General features: G+C 38.6%; 1 protein-coding gene across 1 annotated transcript in view; it reads right to left on the reverse strand.

Moving 5' to 3' along the window:
- ABCA13 (ATP binding cassette subfamily A member 13) overlaps positions 1-20,644 on the reverse strand; it is a 424,450-nt gene that overhangs the window by 17,074 nt on the left and 386,732 nt on the right. The window contains 1 exon segment of the mRNA XM_032244250.1: positions 10,901-10,993. Coding sequence (XP_032100141.1) covers positions 10,901-10,993 — 93 coding nt within the window.

Below are 20,644 nucleotides of genomic sequence, written 5' to 3' on the forward strand. Positions count from 1 at the left end.
TGTTTTCTCAGTAAATACAAGGAAGTAAATTCAACAGAAGAGTAAAGTGTGTAGGTTTCATCATGCAGGTGTCCATGACAGGTACTTGAAGCAAAGCTTTGTTCTTCAGTCAGTTATACCCAAAGTTGGTTGAGACTGTTGAAGTGGTATGGAAAAAATAAGAAACTTAGAGTCAAAAAATTGAGTTTGAAAACTGCTTTTCTCAATACTAACTCTGTTGAGCCAACTGCTTAAATTCTTTAGGTCTCAGTTTTCTTATGGGAAGTGGGTACAATAATAGCCATTACGTAACAAGAATTAAATGAGATCATGTACAGAAAGCATTTGGCAAATTGCCTATGTTTAGCAATAAGTAAAATAAATGCAACAGCATGAATTTGAGCTCAGCTCACTTTACTTCAGAGTTTATACATATTGGTTCAAAACTGTGATGAGTCCAGCTACTTATTCCTCTGTCTCAACCATATGCAATAATCACCTCCAACTTTATATTTTCTTTCCTGACTCTTGCCATAGCAAAAAGGACATGAGTATCAACATATCCTTCTTCATAGGAATTCTCCAAACAGCCCATCAGTGCTTCCCTAGGAACACACTTAACACCCAGAATCCTCCTCACCCTCACAGCCCACCCACCTTCTGTTTCTCTAACGACATCACTATCTTTCCGTGTCCCAAACCCAAAGGCACCTCCTTTTCTCAAGCTCAGGTCAGCCAGCAGTAAAGTTTTATCATCGTGTTCTCCAATGTCTCCCACACCCATGCTGTCTGCTCCTTGTGCTCGGTCACCAACTGACTTCAGTTTGTCTTATTTAACTTCCTGCTAGAGAATAAAAATTTCTGTTTAGTAACCCATTTATTCTTCTGTTTCTTGTTGCTTCCCCTGTTCCTCCATTTTTTTGGCCATTTTTTTACCTTAAAATTAATATTTCCCATGATTCCGTCCCAAAGATTCTCTTCAAGCATATGCCTCACAATTCCACTTATATTCTATTTACAGTTAAGCTGCTCCAAACATGGTTTGCATTGTTCGTCTCTGTGCCACTACCCCTAAAGCATTCATAGTTGCTTAGCTGGTTAAGCATACATGTGGTTTAAATTCCTCCTCACCCTTAAAACCACCTGTGCCAATCCTTCCCCTAAAAGGGTGGTTGTGCATTCTTCCTCCTCCTAACTCATACCTCATGGGCTTTGAAACTTTCTTGTGGCTATATTGGTCTTTCTTATATAATTTTGTATTTCTGTGTCTAGTCCAGTTCTTACAGGGCTCATGCCTTACTGCCCACTTAATCCCAAGACTTGGCACTATGTAAACATCCAGTAATGCTTGCAGGTTTCAACGGAGGTGCATCACACAGCATTTTGTTCACCAGTCACTTAGAACAATTATCACATTGTGTTGCATTCATTGTTATGTTCCTGTCTCTGACACTATGCCGAGTTTATTGAGATTAAGAATCACATTTTCATCATTTCTAACAAAGTGGTTACTCAATAAACGTAAATGAATGAACAGGACTCATGATGTGAGCCTGAGTTTCCAACAACTTTGCCCATTTAAAAATATCTCCAACACTTCTATTTTCCATCTTCATTGTGAAGGAAAAGCATTCTGTTTGTTCTTACAGAAAATATTCGAAAATGAATGCAGAATGTTTACTTTTGGTCAAGTGACATCACCAGTGATATTGCTCATGACCTGAATTTCCAAGACCAGAGGCAGCTAACCAAAATGCCCAGCATGAGAATGGCATGAGAATCAGAAACTCTTCCCAGATAATTATGTCAGAGCAACATTGTGTTCATACAACATGATGCTGTGAAAACAAATGAGATGACAAATAACGCATAGCAGTTGAGGTGAAACATGCTGAGGATATGAAGGTGTGCTATATTCTTTCTCATAATCATTTCTAGTAAAGATAATCAATTCAGTGGTTAGTAGCAGCAGATAAATTATATGATGCTTTAAGCTGAAGTAAAATGTAGAAAAATATAACTCAGTAGCACATCATTCCATAGTTCCCCATTATGGTAGAAATTATTTTATGTGCTCATGTACAAACTTCCTTCCCCATTTGTGAAAATGACATAAACATACTGAATTATCTATCACACTTTTAAATGATCCACTTCATTATCTGGTGATGCAATCTTAATCTGAGATGTTATGATTATAGTAATGGTTTATAGATGTATTAAGTCAAAGTTGCCACACTAAAGCATATGGTGCCACATAAGGTGATATATTAATTTGCAGCTACTCAGATAGTGGTAGCTTGAGAGCTCAAACATCATTCTGCCTCCTTTCATTTTTTTTAAGGAAAAAAAATACACAAACAAACCCCTCTAGACTTAAAGTTAAAACTATATTTTAACGTTAACAGCTATGTAACACATCTATGATGGGATCCTTTGAAGTTTATTCTATTTTTATCGTTTGTTCCCAACATTTTCAGTTGACAACTCAAGGAAATGTAAATTCTCATAATCTCTACATCATTTGAAGCTGTGATTTTTTTTTTTTAAATAAAAACAAACAAACAAAAACCCAGGCTGGGCATGGTCGCTCACCCGTTATCCCAGCACTTTGGGAGACTGAGGCTGGTGGATCAACTGAGGTCAGGAGCTCAAGACCTGCCTGACCAACACGGTGAAACCCTGTCTCTACTAAAAATACAAAATTAGCTGGGCATAGTGGCACATGCCTGTAATCCCAGCTACTTCGGAGTCTGAGACAGGAGAATCGCTTAAACCCGGGAGACAGAGGTTGCAGTAAACCAAGGTTGCACCATTGCAGGCTAGCCTGGGCAACAATGGTGAAACGCTGTCTCAACAAAAACCAAACAAACAAATAGACAAGCAATAAAACAGGCTTTATCCTCCCTTACCCCAAAATCATAAATTGGCCTGGGTATTTCAAATTAGAAACTCTGTGCTTCAGAAGCATTCTTTATTTCTTCTCCATGAGAGGAGTGTTTTTACCAGTCAGACTTAAGCCTCCTGTGTCAGTCAGGTCCAAGAGAGGAGAAAGCAAACAGGTGCCACATGCAGCTGTTAATGGCTTTCTCCAGGTGAGTTACAAACATGCCCAGTGCCTGCAAGTACAAAGGCATCTAGCTACCAGGGCACCATTATGTGCTCAGTTTATTACATATAGAGGATTTGAGGATGTAACTCTAATTGCCTGGGACATAACTTCAGTGCCCAAAAGGGTTGTTTTAGCCACATGTGGCTATTAGGTGAGTATTACTTCTCTCCAGCTCTCCTCTGTTGTTAACTGAGCCACACACAGACACACACACTATCATGTGCTCACACATAAACTCATGAATCTCTATTACTTATAGGGCTCTTTCAAAGCATATGACAATCTTAAATTGAAAGCCCAAGAATCTGTTCAGCTCAACTGCTCAACCTAATGACCTACCCTCAACTGAGCAGAAGATTCCAGTCAAGTGAACAAGTGAGGCTGCAGGCTTTCCACTCCATATCCATGTTCCCTGTCTTCCTTGGGAAAAGAAACCTAACCTTATTTAGGTGGCAAGGTGCCACCTAACATCTGCATTGCTTAGATTTTTTGTCGCCAGGGTAACAAATAAACCTAAGTACAAGTTGCTGGGTGTTACTCTGTCAGAAAGCTACTTCAAGATGAAACAGACAGTGGCATGTGCTCTTTTTGCTTTTCTCTTCTTCTCTCAGTTGTTGCTCAGAACATAGATATGTCGCGTGGAGCCTACAGCAGTCACTTCGGGAACACCCATACTGTCAGGCCAGGACCTCTTAAGGAATGCCAATAACCAGTTACCTCTGGATCCTTACTACAAATAACAATGAATATGGTTAAGTCAGTGTGATTGATCTTCTGTTGTAATAGACAAATAACTGCTTGTAACTGTGAGAAGATCAAGGGTATAAAGGAGAATGAAACCACAGACAGAAGGAAAGAAAAAGTGATCATGTTATCATCGAACAAAAGAAAAATACTTAATAAAGAGGCAGATTTTATTCTCAGATACAGACCCAAAGAAAGAGAACACTGACGAAGAAATAAAAACTTTGTGAGAGCCCATCAAAAAGCTAGTTCACAGGCGGTATCTCTCAGGAAATTAGGAATTACTTATTAAATGAATAGGGTGATGAGGTCTCAATAGGAATGGAAGAGATGTTAAAACTTTACCAAGAGACATGTCCACAAGAGAGAGTTGCTGGTTCAGATGCCATTGAAGATGCAGCGGGAGTTTGCATGTCCATGCTTACAGTTCTGGGAAGTGCTCCAGCAGGAGGAAGCAGAAGTGGTGGCCAGACCTGCAGGCTTGGAGTTAGATTGGCTGCAGTTGAAAGGCAGCTCCACCACAGGTAGGAGCCTCACTTCTTTCCTTTATTAAATGAGGACAATCATGAGGTGATGCATCATAGAGCAAAGTAGACCAGAATGCTGAGATGCAAATCTCAGCCCCTCTACTTACTAGATGGTAATCCTGGAAAAGTCACTCAACCTTTCAACGACTACTACTATTTTATACCTACAAAATGAAGGGTAATAATAACAGCTACTTTGTAGGATTGTCATGAGGAATAAGTTGATTCCTATGTATAAAGCACTTAGAGCTGACATACAGTAAGTACTATATAAGAATTAGTTCTCAATATTATTGCCCAGATTGCTAGATAATCTATATACCTTGCTCAGGACAAAAGGTAAGAGACTATAACAAATGGTGAAAATAAAAGAGATGAAAGATGAGTATGCCCATTTGCTGACATAATGCTACTTCATACACCTGCCTCCTCTTAACCACTAAGCAGGACACGTTTCAAGAGATCTGGCCAAAGAAAAGGCAGGGCTGACTGGCTAACATGTTTTGGAGAATATGGTCTAACTATTTTTGTATCTAGGTTCCCCAGTAAGTTCCATGTCTCTGGGGACATAGAACAAAGTAACGGCTGAGACAGTGGTTCTCAACCAGGACAATTTGTTGCCCAGAAGACATTTTAGTTTTCATAATTGGGGTGAGGGTGCCACACATGCCAGGGATGATGGTAAACATCTTACATGCCCAGGACAACCTCCCACAACCAAGAATTATCCAACCCCAAACGAAATAGTGCTGAGCTGCTGAAACCAAGTTAAGGCCACAAAGCCAAGGGTTGCTCAAAGAACATTTAAAATAGTCATGCTGCTTTTACTGAGCTGTAGGATTTCCTTTATTTTTCATGTTGAAATCTAAACTTTGCTTTGACTGGTATATGTCTGTCCCTTTTACTTGCTCTCAAATTCTGATTCTGCAATGATGTTTTCATTGCTAAATACAATCTAGAATTAAATCCCGTTTTAACCAAATTTTGCCTGTACTTCCAGGTCTAAGATATTTCTCTATTTCTTCAAACTAAAAAAAGCCTCCTCCTCCTCCTTCTCCATGTGGAAGAAACGAATACATGGTATTTTCAAAGTGACTCCATCATGGATGCTAATCTACCACATTGATTTCTGGTTAGCCCAGTCCCACAAATGCCTCTTGATTCCTATCTCACTGCCTGCCCTTCCTGTAAGAACATGTGCTCCTGCCTTTAGATCAGGGCGACCGTGATGTTATTGCACAAATGACAGGCCATGACACATGCAGCGCTCTTGCCTGTTCTGGAGGGCATTTTTAATTGTCTCTCTAGAGCAGGTGCCCTTTCCCTATGATACATGAGCCCTGAGTCTAGGAAGTAATGATGCAGAGAGCTATCTGTCTTGCTGCTTCCCAAGACCACACTTCCGTTTATAAGTACCCCAGGAAATTGCCCTTTACCAACAAACTGAATTTGTTTTCCTCCTTTGGTTTCTCGGCTTTTCCTGGGTTTGGAGGCCACTTGGCATATATGGCCCTTTCGCTGAACACTCTAGTTGATACCTTTTCTATGTTGCCTGCCTATTAGGCCTTGTGAAGTCACCAGGTGTCTGCAGGGCTCACTCTCTGCACTTGTAAGCATCAAAGCAAGCATGAGCTGCATTTAACATATTTCTGCATCCCCTTGCCAGGTTTCGATAAACATTTGTTAAAGAAGTATTGAGTGTCAGAAGCAAATAACCTCAATTTTACCAGCAAAAGATCTAATATTGATTGACTTTTCCTAAGTTGTTACTCAGCTGAGAAATAACACCAGAGTTAACGTTAACAACTGGATTTCAATGGATAGACATACACACTGGATAACGGCCTATTGCACTGTTTTTCCTTCAAGGCCCTTCTCCATGGATGATTGATACAGACCGGTCACACAGAGCTTTAGATTATCCATAGACAAGAGTCCCAAGGAACTTATTTTTAATACAACTCTATAATCTCAAATTGTTTGAAAATTCATTATCTAGATAATAGCTCTGAAACCAGCTATCAAAAAGATTTCCAGAAAGAACAAAACTCTGTACCAGGGAAGAAGATGGGGACTTCAGAACCCTTGGCAAAGCCAGAACTCCCTGCCTTCCTCTGCAAAGTGGGCAAGTCTGGCTTCCTCCAGGCGGGGAGAGTGTGATGGACCCTGCACTTGTGGCTCCACTCAGCCTCAGTGAGTCCTGGAGCGGGTATATTAACTGTAATCTTTTATCTTCTGTATTCTAATACTTTGAAAATGTGGGGACTTGCTGACTCTGGAAGAACTGCCCCTCCCAGAATTAGCCAATTTCTAAAGAACAACTTGTACATAAATTCATTTTTCAAATACAAACCAGCTGACCCAGAGCATACATCATCTCAACCACCTCCTCTAAGAAGCTTTCACATGCTAAGCCACAGTCCACCTCCCGCAGTCACCCCAGGGACAAGTCCTAGGCAACTAAGGACAAACCTATGCTGCACAGCCCAATACAATTATTCAAACCAGAAAACCCTAGGCCTGTTTGCCATGTTTTGCCCATTCCTTCCAATGGAAACCACAATACAAGCTCTTGCTCATGTTTCCTTCCAGTTGCCCTCTGCCTCCTGGCTGACCTGATATTCCTTCATGTGACCCTGTGTGCTGTGCCCCTATTCTTGGAAATGAATACATGGCATTTTCAAAGGCAGTCATCTCCTGATCTGTTAGCCTTATTATACTTCAATATTTCTGTCAATACACTATATTTTAAAACAGTGGGCTAGGGAGGAGTCGGTCCGAGCATGAAGCAGGATGCTGGAGCCTTAATGCCCTGTTCGGAGCATGGCAATGGGATTTGGTGTCCTCTGCAGAAACCCTTCTCTGATGATAAAGTGCATGTGGGTTGTGTTTAGGACACAAGGAAGGAATTTAAATGAGCACAGCAGGAGGGAAAAGAATCAGAGCATAGTCAGGCATGGGTGTATGGGGTCAACTGAACTGACAGAGGGTGGGAAAGAAAGAGTGCCACCCACAGATTGGGGTACGACATGATCCCTGTGCTTGGGTCTTGTTCCCCAGGCTCAGGAAGGTGGGATGAACTCAGGGAGCCCGGGGGTGGCGGCGTCTGTTTCTCATCTGAGGTCCCATTTCTCTGAGGGCTGTGCCTGCACCAGAGTGAGGTAGGGAGAGTTCTTTGGTTTGGGCAATTTTACTTCACTTTCCATTTTGTTTTTTCCTCTTTTGTATCTGCCCCTACTTGTCACATATATTCTTCCCTCTATATTCTATGGCTCCTCATTTTTCTCTTCCTTACATTCTTTTCCACATTCCCCCTTCACCCTAAAAGATGGCTGTTTTGCCCAAGCAAACTGTCATAACAGGTGCAAGCCTCAGCCTCCTGTCCAGGCAAATTTGATGAGACCTGCACTGAAGTCCGAGGATTCCTGACTGTTCATGAGGTCAAAGTCAGCACTGCAATTCAGAAGCTAAAGGTGGCTAAACCCTCGTGCTCCCCTGTCCTGACTTCACTCGGCTCTCGTTTTGGGCTCTTGCTGCACCTGCCCCTCCCAGTGGGCAGCTGGTCTCTGAGGTCCCAGCCTTGCCTTTTGGGTCCTACTTCTGTGGGATTTCTGTAGCTCCTCTCTTCTGTTCTCCCTCTGGACCGATGTCACCCAGCCCAAGCCAGGGACTCTACTCACCAGCCTCTTGCCTCTCCACGGGGAAATCCTGACACTCAGATCCCTTCCCAAATTCAGCCAAAACCTTCGTTCCAAAACCCTTGCCTTCTCCTGAGTTATCTCCTTAGAACCTCTTTCCACACCCAGACCCTACTCTTCCTCATTCTTCCCTTGCTGTTTTCAAATTCTCCCAATCCCAAATCTCAAGAGCATCTCTGGCTTTTCCTATTCTCTGTACCAGGCATCTCCTGACCGTAAACGTGGCCACTGCTCCCCGCACACTATCATTCAGAGTAACCACTCATTCACATGCATCCCCACGCCTTCAGCTCTGGCTTTTCTTGTCTCTCAAAGGGACTGCTGCATAAGCCTACTCATGGACTATCCTCCCTCCCTACTCCTCCGGCCCTTGCAAAGTGCCAGTGGGAAGCCCTGTGGTGAAAGTCAGTTCTGTTCAGATAGCCTGCAATAATAATGGCAGCAAACATTCAATCGTGGACTGTGCAAGGCCTTCTCCTAAACTGCTTTCATGCTTGTTTAGTGCTTACAAGGACCCATGTGACAGCTGGGCAGATGGGAACAGAGAGGTCATGTGATGAGTGCACTTGGGAAACTAGGGCCAGGCCCTCATCTCTGCACTGCTGTCACCATCTGCAGGAGCCCAGAGGGTGGCTTGGCACTCAGAGTCCTCCTGGAAATCACTCCAAACTAAACATCCGAGGTCACCACTGAGGAGCACGTCCTATGGTGATGTCATCAGAACATGCAGGAGGTAGTCTCCTTTCTGCCCTTGTAGTGAGACTACCACAGGTGACTGTATACTGCTTGCTAAGTTAAGGACAACAATATCTGAGGCAAAAGTCCATCTTCTGTGTGCTTTAATGCTACCTGGACAAGAGTGTTTAAGGGGCATCAGCCACAGTGAATGCTCATGGAAAGAAAGGGATGGAGAGGGGAAGGAAGGAGGCCCACTACAAGTTTTCTAGCCCATCTCAACACCTCCGTGTCACACACAGAGAGACGGGTTCAGATGTTGCTGACTCCCAGGTATGGATGTCCAAGATTCTGAAAAATCTAGTTATTATTATCATCTATGTCATGATCAATCCTTTATTCTTTATTTCAATGTTATAGACATACACATCATCATATGTTTGTTAGTTATAAGTTTATGGTTATAGGAGAATAAACACTTTACAGATCATTTTATTTTATTTTACTTACTTATTTTTGAGACAGGGTCCTGCTCTCTCATGCAGGCTGGAGTGTAGTGGCACAATCATGGCTCACTGCAACCTCGACCTCTTGGACACAAGTGATCCTCCCACCTCCAAACTAGCTAGTACTACAGATTTACCCCACCCTGCCTGGATTTAATTTTTACAAATCATTTTTTAAATGTTTTGTAGGGATGAGGTCTCACTATGTTGCCCAGGCTGGTCTCAAACTCCTGGCTTCAAGTGATCCTCCCACTTCATCCTTTCAAGGTGTTAGAATTACAGGTGCGAGCCACCATGTCTGGCCACAAATTATTTTTTAAATTTTATTAAGTTTGATGTTTCAGTGAATAACCCACAAGCCATTGCTTATTTAAAATAGTCCTATCGTTCATATCCACTAACAAGTCATGCTTAACCCATGTACCACATTATTGGAACCAAAACTCGGAAGTGGGCAGAGATTTTCCAGTGTGTAGAATGCACCAGCTTGAGAAAACCTATCCCCATGTGCTTCATCCTGCTGGCTCTTGCAGCAAATTTTTGTAAACATAAATCAGACACAAATCACCCAGCAATCAGGAATGGGTTATAAAGCTTTATGTAGGCATTCATAAAGGCTGGAGAGCATGAAATATTATTTTTGTTTTGATGATACTTATTGAAAGTGGGCAGAGTACATACCGAAAATAGTTTCCAGTAGGTGCATCTGACCAGTGGTTGACTTGAAGCAGCAAGCAACTGTGAGGTTGACCATTGCAGCAGTGCCTAACTCTAAAAATGGACACTCACCCGCTACTGTGTCATCTCAATCCTGAGCAACAGCTATTTTCTCCATAAATTAAAAGTATTTAAAATTTACATATGACTATTTACCAAATCTTTGCTTGAGAATCCTAACCTTAAAAACACTGAATACATGAAAATAAGAGATTTATCAACATAAATGAATAAATGATTCTACATAAGAATGACAGGTTAAACAAGTTGATATTTATTTAGGCAACTTTATTTTTTAAATGTTACACTAGGATGTAACGATACTCACACAAATTAATAACAAAATCATTAAGATTCCAAAAAGCACCTGAAGAAAAGACATGAAGGGAATTAAATCCAGGAAGAAATATCAAGGATCAATGAGCACGGGAAAGAAGTCTTTAGTCTTTCATAATCCAAATGAAAAGCAACCATAAGAACCATCTCTTACCCTCTTAAATTGATTAACTTTTTCAAAAGAATAGTGTTTGGTAGGATAAAAATGGTAGAGCTCTGATTCACTGCGGATGAGGGACATGTTGGTACAGGCTTTTCGTAACGCATTTTGTGCGTAAAGAGGACATTTGGTGTCCTGTCATCATCTCGACTCTTCAATCTTATTGTCACCCCTACCAATGTCACTACAATGAGGGCTTTTCTCTTCCTAGGAAGAGAAAAGCAAAATGTCTCCCTTACAGGGAGAACACTAGACTTTGTGTTTGGGAGCTGCTGTGTCTTTCACTTACTGACCACAGTATTTTATTTCCTAAGAGCCTTCATCTCCTATTTTATGCCAGCAGGTAATTGGAACACACTTACCTCTAAGGCACCTCCAGTCATAACCCTGCATCATGCTATTGATTTCATAGTAAATATTTAAGCAAAAAGAGAATTTCAACGCACCTGTTTTTGATGTGCTGAGGAGAACCAACACATTTGAAGCTGCCATCTACCATTATGGCCAGTCTCGTACAAAGAGCCTCACACTCCTCCATGCTGCGAGGAAGGGAAAGGACATAAATGAGCCATTTCCTGAAGAGGGGAGGCTTGAATCAAACTTTTCAAAGCAAAAAGGAGACAAGATACCATTAGGGCAAATTACTTAATTTTTTATACAGAAATCTCATGTTAACCAAATAAAATGCTTTTAAAAACCATAAGGTTTTATTTAGACAGCCAATTATACAATTAACAAAAAATTAATCTTTTCTTACATCAGGAAGATCAGCTATGAAATATGTAGGAGAGAAGCATTTAGCAATAGTACAAAAATAAAAAATAAAAATAATCTTTACAAAGCAATGTGAACGTTTTATGAAAAGAAACAAGAAAGCTTTATTAATAGGCACAAATGAAATCTTGAATCAATGGAAGGAGGCATGGAAGAAAAGAATGGATATTTTGAAAATGGAAAAACTGTTATGAAAATTAGTGTAACATAAAATAAGATTAATATGTTAGTGTAAATATCAAATGTTACCTTAAGTATAAATATAAAAGTAAATTAATTATACGTAAAATATAAATTCTATTTTAATATAGTGTACAATATAAAATACAATACTATAACATTTAATGTGTAATTATAATTTAAATTATATTTTGACATTTCAATTCAAAATATGTTACAAAATTGGAAATTTATATTATATTAATGAAAATGTAGTATAATCCAATTAAGATTTTATCACTCCCATGAGAAAATTTTAAAATAATTATAATGTATATCATTAAAATTACTTAGTGAAAAGAAGAAAAACAATCATGAAAGAAGACTTGCTCCAGAAAACATAAATATTTTCTATATAATGAAAATAATTCCAATTCAGTAATACACTAGAGAATTACAAGGCAGATAACATCAGAACAAGATAAGAGAGCCCCAAACAAGATGTTACTATCTTACACATGTAATGATTTGAATATGGGAACATATTTTCCAAGCTGAAAAGCAACAGAAGAAACTATGAAGGGGTTTGTACTAGTTGTGTCTTAACACAGCAAACTAACATTTTAAAAATTCCAACCAGGCACGATGGCTCATGCCTATAATCCTAGCATTTTGAGAAACCGAGGTGGGCAGATCACCCGAGGCTGGGAGTTCAAGATCAGCCTGGCCAACATGGTGAAACCTCGTCTCTACCGAAAGTACAAAAATTAGCTGGGTGTGGTGGTGGGCACCTGTAATTCCAGCTATTCAGAAGGCTGAGGAAGGAGAATCGCTTGAACCCAGAAGGCAGAGGTTGCAGTGAGCTAAGATGATGCCACTGCACTCAGCCTGGGTGATAAGAGTGAGACTCTAAAAAAAAAAAAATCTAAGTAGACACACTGGGTTCAGGTTGATATTTCTACTATAAATTAGTTCAACCATTGTGGAAGACAGTGTGGCAATTCCTTAAGGACCTAGAAATAGAAATTCCATTTGACCCAGCAATCCCGTTACTGGGTATATATCCAAAGGATTATAAATCGTTCTATTATAAGGACACATGCAAACAAATGTTCATTGCAGCACTGTTTACAATAGCAAAGACCTGGAACCAACCCAAATGCCCATCGATGATAGACTGGACAGGGAAAATGTGGTACACATACACCATGCAATATTATGCAGCCATCAAAAATGATGAGTTCATGTCCTCTGTAGAGACATGGATGAACCTGGAAACCATCATTCTCAGCAAACTGACACAAGAGCAGAAAATCAAACACCACATGTTCTCACTCATAGGCGGGTATTGAACAATGAGAACACATGGACACAGGGAGGGGAGCACTACACACTGGGGTCTGTTGGGGGGAAATGGGGGAGGGACGGGGTGGTGGGGAGGTGGGGAGAGAGAGCATGGGGAGAAATGCCAGATATAGGTGAAGGAGAGGAAGGCAGCAAATCACACTGCCATGTGTGTACCTATGCAACAATCTTGCATATTCTTCATATGTACCCCAAAACCTAAAATGCAATAAAAAAAAGAACTCATATATGGTTAGTTTAAAACAAAATAATAAAAAATGTGATAGATAAAAGGGGTAAATAACATGTAGAGACCATTCAAAGAACTGCTTGTAGCTAATAAACATACCAACTAATTACAAAATATAAACCATTAAATCAATTGATTTTAAAACTATTTTCTTGCTGGAAAAGTGTTCATGTGTGCCTTTGTGTATTGCAGAGAAAAATGAGGTATTTTTTTTTCCAGTCCTCACTTCAAAAAACAATGAGTTCTCAGATCAAACAGATACCCAGAAAGTCAAGGCCATTTTCTCTGTAATTCTAAATGTGTCATCTTATATATTGCTGGTGGGAGGAAAAAAATTGGCATAACTTTTTGAACACCAATTTGACAATAATTCCTTCCTAAGAACTTACCTTAGAAAACACTGAAAATATAAATGCATAGAACAACTTATTTACAATAGTAAACATCTGGAAACAGGTCAATGTTCCACAGTAGGAGAATATATCACTCATATAAGTGAACATTCATCCATGTGTTAGCTATTAAAATGAAGTTCACCAAAGTCAATTGGTGATCACATGGAGAAAAGTTCATAATATAGCAATGGTAAAATGACAATGTGTATTAGGAGGACTGTACAGGTATGTGAAAAAAACTTCCTAGGAAAAAAACACACAAAAAGTATGACTGTCAATATCTCAACAGTGCAACTAATGATGGATTTTCCTTAGTTCTTTTACCATTTTCCATTATCCAAATCTTCTACAGGAAGCATGTATTATTTATATTATTGGAGAACAGTCATAAAGTAGTTTTCTAGGTAGATTAATGGGCATTCAATTCAAGATACTTCTCAGCCTTCCATGCACCTCAATGTGGAGATGCAACAAATTCAGGTCAATGGAATGTACAATTTATGGATCATGTTGAAATACAGAAAGCCACTTGACCTTGAGCTGGGATGAAGACATAGTGATGATGAGTCAACATCAACCATGATGATTGTGATGGTGGCATGGTGGAATGAACCCAAGGACTTGGTTGGCCTGATGATGCACAGCCCACTGACATGAATTAAGCAAGAAGAAAAAATATGTCTCGTCTAGGCCACTGTAAATTGATGTTTCTTTGTTATAGTTGCTTAGCGTGAAGTCCAAGAAATACATGTAACTACAACAAATATGCCATATACATGTTTGTATAAGGCAATTTTCCAAATATGCCTTATACAAACATGTATAAGGCATGTTGGAAAATTTCACAAATTTTCCAAATATGCCTTATATATTTTCCTGTAGAAAGATGTATTTATTTAATTAATTTCAATTTAAAAGTAATTATCTTATGGGTACACTGTAGGTACTCTAATTAAATAGGTAGAATATGAAGTCACTTATACATTAGTTTCTTAAACATAGTTCAGACAAGTGAAGGTCTGATATGGTTTGTATTTGTGTCCCTACCCAAATCTCATGTGGAATTGTGATCACTCATGTTGGAAAAAGGGGCTGGTGGGAGGTAAATGGATCATGGTGGCAGATTTCCCCCTTGCTGTTCTCATGATAGTGAGTTCTCACAAGATCTGTTTTTTTAAATGTGTGTAGCCCTTCCCCTCTCACTCTCTTCCTCCTGCTCTGGCCATGTAAGACATGCCAGCTGCCGCTTTGCCATCTGCCATCCTTGTAAGTTTCCTCAGGCCTCCCCAGCCATACTTTGTATACAGGTTATGGAACTGTGAGCCAATTAAACTTTTTTTTATAGTAGTGTGAGAACAAACTAATACAGAAAGTTGATGCATTGCAATAAAGATACCTGAAAATGTGGAAGCAGCTTTGGAACTGGATAATGAGTGGAGGTCATTACAGTTTGGAGGGCTTAGAAGAAGATAGGAAAATGAGGGAAAGTTTGGAACTTCCTAGAGATTTGTCAAAGTGTTGTGAACAAAATGCTGACAGTGATATGGACAATAAGTCCAGGCTGAGGAGATCTCAGATAGAGAGGAGAAAATTATTGGGAACTGGAGCAAAGTTCACTTTTGTTAGGCATGATCAAAGACATGCCCTGAAATTAAAATTCATATTTAAAAGGTAAACAGAACATAGAAGTTTGGAAACTTTGCAGCCTGACAATGTGGTAGAAAAGAAAAAGACACACACACACACAAAAAAAAAAAAAAAAGAAAAAAAAGAAAAACACATTTTCTGAGGAGGAATGGCTGCAGAAATTTGCATAAATAAAGGAGAGCTAAAAGTTAATAGCCAAGACAATAGGAAAAATGCCTCAAAGGCATTTCAGAGACCTTCTAGGCAGTCCCTCCCATCACAGGCCTGGAAGCCTGGTAGGGAACAATGATTTTGTGGGCTAGACCCAGGGCCCTACTGCCCTACATAATCTCAGGACACTGCTCACTGTTTTGCAGCTGCTCCAGCTCCAGCCATGGCTAAATGGCCCCAGAGAGATCCCAGGCCACTGCTCAAAGGGTGCAAGCAGTAAGCCTTGGTGGCTTCCACATGGCAGTAAGCCTGCAGGTACACAGAAGGCAAGAGTTGAGGCTTAGAAGCCTTCACCTGGATTTCAGAGGATGTATGAAAACACCAGGATGTCCAAACAGAAGTCTGCTGCAGGGGCATGGCCCTCATGGAGAACCTCTGCTAGGGCAGTGTAGATGGAAAATGTAGGGTTGGAGCACCCACACAGAGTCCCCACTGGGGCACTGCCTAGTGAAACCATGAGAAAAGGGCTACCATCCTCCAAACCTCAGAATGGTACAGCTACCGACGGCTTGCACTGCAGTCCTGGAAAAGTCACAGGCACTCAATGCCAGCCCTTGAGAGCAGCCATGGGAGCTGAGCCCTGCAGAACCACAGGCACAGAGCTGCCCAAGGCCTTGCAATTCACCCCTTGCATCAGTGTGGTCTGAAAGTGAGATATGGAATCAAAAGAGACTATTTTGGAGCTTTAAAATTTAATGACTACCCTGCTGGGTTTTGGACTTGCTTGGTTGGGGCTTGTAGCCTATCTCTTTTGGCTGATTTTTCCCTTTTGGTTCAGGTGTATTTGCCCAATGTCTGTACTTTCATTGTATCTTGGAAGTAACTAACTTGTTTTTTTATTTTACAGGCTCATGCAGAAGGGCCTTGCCTTTTCTCAGATGAAACTTTTGACTAAGTTTCAATCTCAGTAGTTCAGAATTCTCATGAGATCTGGTTGTTAAGAAGTGTGTAGCACCTTCCCCTTGACATACTGTATCCTTCTCCAGCCAGGTAAAAGGTGCCAGCTTCAAAAAACATACACAAAATTTCCTGTATGGCTGGTTAATCTAAGTAGTTCAGAAATATGGCTAGGCAATGCAGAGATTTCAGGAGTTATACTGGACTTTTGAGTTAATGCTGAAATGAGTTAAGACATGGGGGAATTTTGAGAAGGAATGATTGATTGTGTTTTGCAATGTGAAAAAGACACGAGATATGGGAGGAGCCAGGTACAAAATACTGTAATATGATTTGGATTTGAGTCCTCGCCCAAACATCATGTCAAATTGTAACTACCAATGTTGGAGGAAGAGTGTAGTTGGAGGTGATTAGATCATGGGCAGGTTTTACTGTTGCTGTTCTCATGATCATGAGTGAATTTGCATGAGATCTGGGTAAGAAGTGTATAGCACCTTCCCCTTGACATGCTTTATCCTTCTCCAGCCACGTAAGCGGTGCCAGCTTCAAAAAATAAACACAAAATTTCCTGTATCACTGCTTAATCTAAGTAGTTCAGATATACGGCTAGGCAATGCAGAGATTTCAAGAGTTATATTGGAATTCATAATGTTGGATGTGCAAGAAAAAGTAGTGTTGGTCATTCTTGATTGTACTGGTTTCAACTTCTCTTAGTAAGAAAAGTAGTATAAAAGGTTCTTCTCCTCAGTTTCTTGTTCCATGCTCATGCTATACCAAGATTCTCTGAGGCAAGGAACCAGAAGAAGCAATGATAAATGAACCTTAAGTTAAGAGGAAAATATCCAATACAGAGACTTCTTTTCAACTAAAGGCCACCATTTTAGAATCACAGAATAAATCATAAGCTTCCCCACTCTTCATTAACAGTGAGTAATTTTGATATTTGTATTACATGAATATGGACAGGTTTATGGAAATGAATATATATATATATATATATATATAGTGAAACTAAATGAATAGGAAGATATAAAAGAGAAATTGCAGTGATATGCAGTCTTCCTGAGAACAATCTATAATAATTATATGAGAAATAAATGACTGTCAAGTAGAAACAGAGATACAAGAAACTTAGGAGACATTATATAAAAAATAGCAAAATGGCCAAAGTTGCTACAGGCATATTAATAATTACATGAAATGTGGAATGGTTTAAACACCTCACACAAAAGGCAGACATTGTCAGACTGGGAAAAACACAATATCCAACTATACACAATCTACAGGAAACACTGCTTCTCTTCAACGATACAAATTATTTGAAAGTAAAAGAATATTAAAAGATATACCATATGAACAGTATCCAAAAGACAGAGCCAATGGCTATCTTAAAAAACAAAGCAGACTTTGAGATATACTACTAGACCCAAAAAAAGACATTTCATAATAAGAAAGTCAAAATATTAGTATGACAGCAATTAAGAATGCATATTCACCTAACTGCACAGACTCTAAGCACATGAACCAAAATGTGACAGAATTTAAAGAAGGAAAAGAAAAATGTAACAATTATACTTGAAGATTTCAACATCTTATTTTCAGTAATTGATAGAATAACCAGGAAAAATTCCATAAGAATACAGAACACTTAAACAACACTGACAAACTAACTTGCTGTATATATAATATTGCATCTAACTACTATAGAGTACATATGACTTTGCATGGCCAGTTCTGTAGGACAGACCACATGTTAAGCCTGGAGTAGAAAACTGTAGCCCATTGGCTAAATCCAGCCTATTAGCATTATGTGGGGTGTTGGAGGAGATGAATAAATAAAGTTTTATTGGAATACAAACACAATTATGCATTTACCTAATGCTGTTGGAAGCTTTCACACTGCAACAGTCGAGTTGGATAGTATAGTACACACCATATGATTTGCAAAACTAAATATATATATATATATATAATATGGTGTTTTATCAGAAAAAACAAAATCAGAAACTGTAACTTCTCTGGTGGGCCATTAAAAAGTCCTAACAAACTCAAAAGGATGGAAATCATACAAAGCATTTTATCTAATTACAATAGAATTAAATCAGAAATAAACAATAGAAAAAAATATTTAAAATTTCCAAATATTAGAAAATTGAGCAACACTTCTAAATAAACTAAGGGTCAAAGAGATAATCACAAAGGAAATTGGAAAGTATTTTAAGAGAATGAAAAATTTTGTAGTAGAAAGAAAAAGCTGAAAGACTAACACTTCCTGTTTCAAAACTTAATAGAAAACAACCATAATCAACATGATATTGTATTGGTGAGAAAACAGGCATACATATCAATGGATAATAACTGAGAGTCCAAAAATAAATCCATACAATTATAGTCAGCTGATTTCAATAAAGGTGCTACAACAATTTAGTGGGATATAAAAGATAATCTTTTCAAGAAACAGTGCTGAAATAATTGGATATTAACATGCATAATAGTGAATTTATACTCTTTTCTCATACTATACACAAAATTTAGCTTGATATAAATAAAAAACTTAAATATAAAAGCTAAAATTCTAAAATTTTTAGAAAAAAAAAGAATATCTTTAGCACTTTATTTGAACAAATAATTCTTAGATGATGCACCAAAAGAACAAACCATATAAAAATAAATTGATAAACTGAATGTAATAAAAATTTAAAATGTTTGCCTTCCAAAGACATCATTAATAAAATGGAAAGACAGCCATAGACTAGAAATAAATATTTGCAAAACATATATCTATCAAGGAACTTGTATTCAGAATACAAAAATATCTCCTTCCCCTCAATTTTGCAGTGAACCTAAAACTATTCTAAAATATAAAGCCATTTAAAAAATGGAGGATTAAGGAAATATTTGAATAGATATTTTACTTAATAATAAATACAAATAACCAACAGTCACATGAAAAGATTCTAACAGCATTAGTCATTAGGAAAATGTGAATTAAAACCTCATGTCACTAGGCTGCCTATAATCAAAAAAGATAGTAGTGAAAAGGGTGTGGAATAAAGAAGTCTCATCATTGTTGCTGGGATCATATAATGATAAGGCCAATTTGGAAAATAACTTTGCAGTTTTTTAAAGTATCAAACACAACTTACTCTACAACCTAGCAATCGGACTCTGAGAAAAATTTAAAAAAATTAAAACATATATATTTACATACAAAGACATTTATATGACTGTTCATAACATGTTATTCATAATAGCAAAATACTGGAAACAACCCAAATGTTTATCAACTGGTAACTGGACAGACAAAAGTGTTATAGCTATAACAATGGAATACTGTTCAGAACGAAAAGGAGCAAGCTATTGACATAAACCACAATTGGATATGCTTTTAAAATGTTATGATAAATAAAAATGTCAGATGCAAAGATTATTTAGATGATTCAGTTAATGAAATATCCATATAAAGCAAATTTATAGAGACAGAAAGCAATCAATGTTTTCCTAGGTGGGGGTTTTGAATGATAATTTAACTGAAAATAAGCAGGAGAAAATTTTGGGGGAGGTAACAGAAATGTTCTAAAGCTTATTTATGGTAACATTTGCAAAGTCTATAAATTCACTAAAAAAAAATCATAGAATTCCATACTTACAGTGGTTAACTTATATGAAAAGTAAATTATACTTCAGAAAAAGCTATTTAAAAAAATAACAGTGAAAAGTTCAGTCTGGCAGGGAAAATTGGAGAATGTTAAGCAATATAGACAAACCTACCAGTGAATGAATTTAAAAAATAATAAAAAGCCCAGAGATAGAAAATTAAGAAGAAAAGTCTACTTTAACATGAAGCAATGTGTGAATGGCCGATTTCTTCACAATAAGTTGGCTTTGCAGCCACTAACACTTGTTACAGAAATGGCTGCAAGATTTATGTGTAATAGGATTATGCATGCTGAGTTATAGCATTTAATAGTATTTTTATATAAACTAATAATGCTGCAGTAATCAGCAAAGTCTTCTGAGGTCCTGTCAGAAATCTCACATTTCAAATGATAATGCTTGCTTTATATTTCACTTGTGGTAACAAGGGCTGAGCCACTCAAGCATAGACTGAATGATTTAAACTGTTGGGAGGCATACTTCCATTGGTTCCTTGTGTTGCTACATGTCTTTCCATGAATTCCAAGACTGTAAGGTCCTGACTGCTCTTTACTTGGGCCTTTTCTCAAAGTTGTGCTTGCAGCAAACACCCATAGAAGAGGTGACACCTCTTCCCAAACCAAGAGCTGCCTTCTTATCATGTGTTGTAAGGTAGTAATTTCACTAGATTTGGCATTCCTCTCCTGTGCTTGCAGGTATCCATTAGTCCCGTAGAAACTGGGGTTTAGGGAACCAATGAGAAACCATGCCAACACTCTGGCTACTGCTTTTGCTGTGAGGAATAAAGTCTTTCATTTCCAACCAAGAAGTCGCATTTCTTCTGATATAGTTTCTTCCAGAAAACTGTATCAATCTAA

This window comes from Sapajus apella, unplaced genomic scaffold, assembly GCF_009761245.1.
Source record: "Sapajus apella isolate SASKATOON/1434 unplaced genomic scaffold, GSC_monkey_1.0 scaffold54, whole genome shotgun sequence".
In the NCBI taxonomy this organism is placed as follows: domain Eukaryota; kingdom Metazoa; phylum Chordata; class Mammalia; order Primates; family Cebidae; genus Sapajus; species Sapajus apella.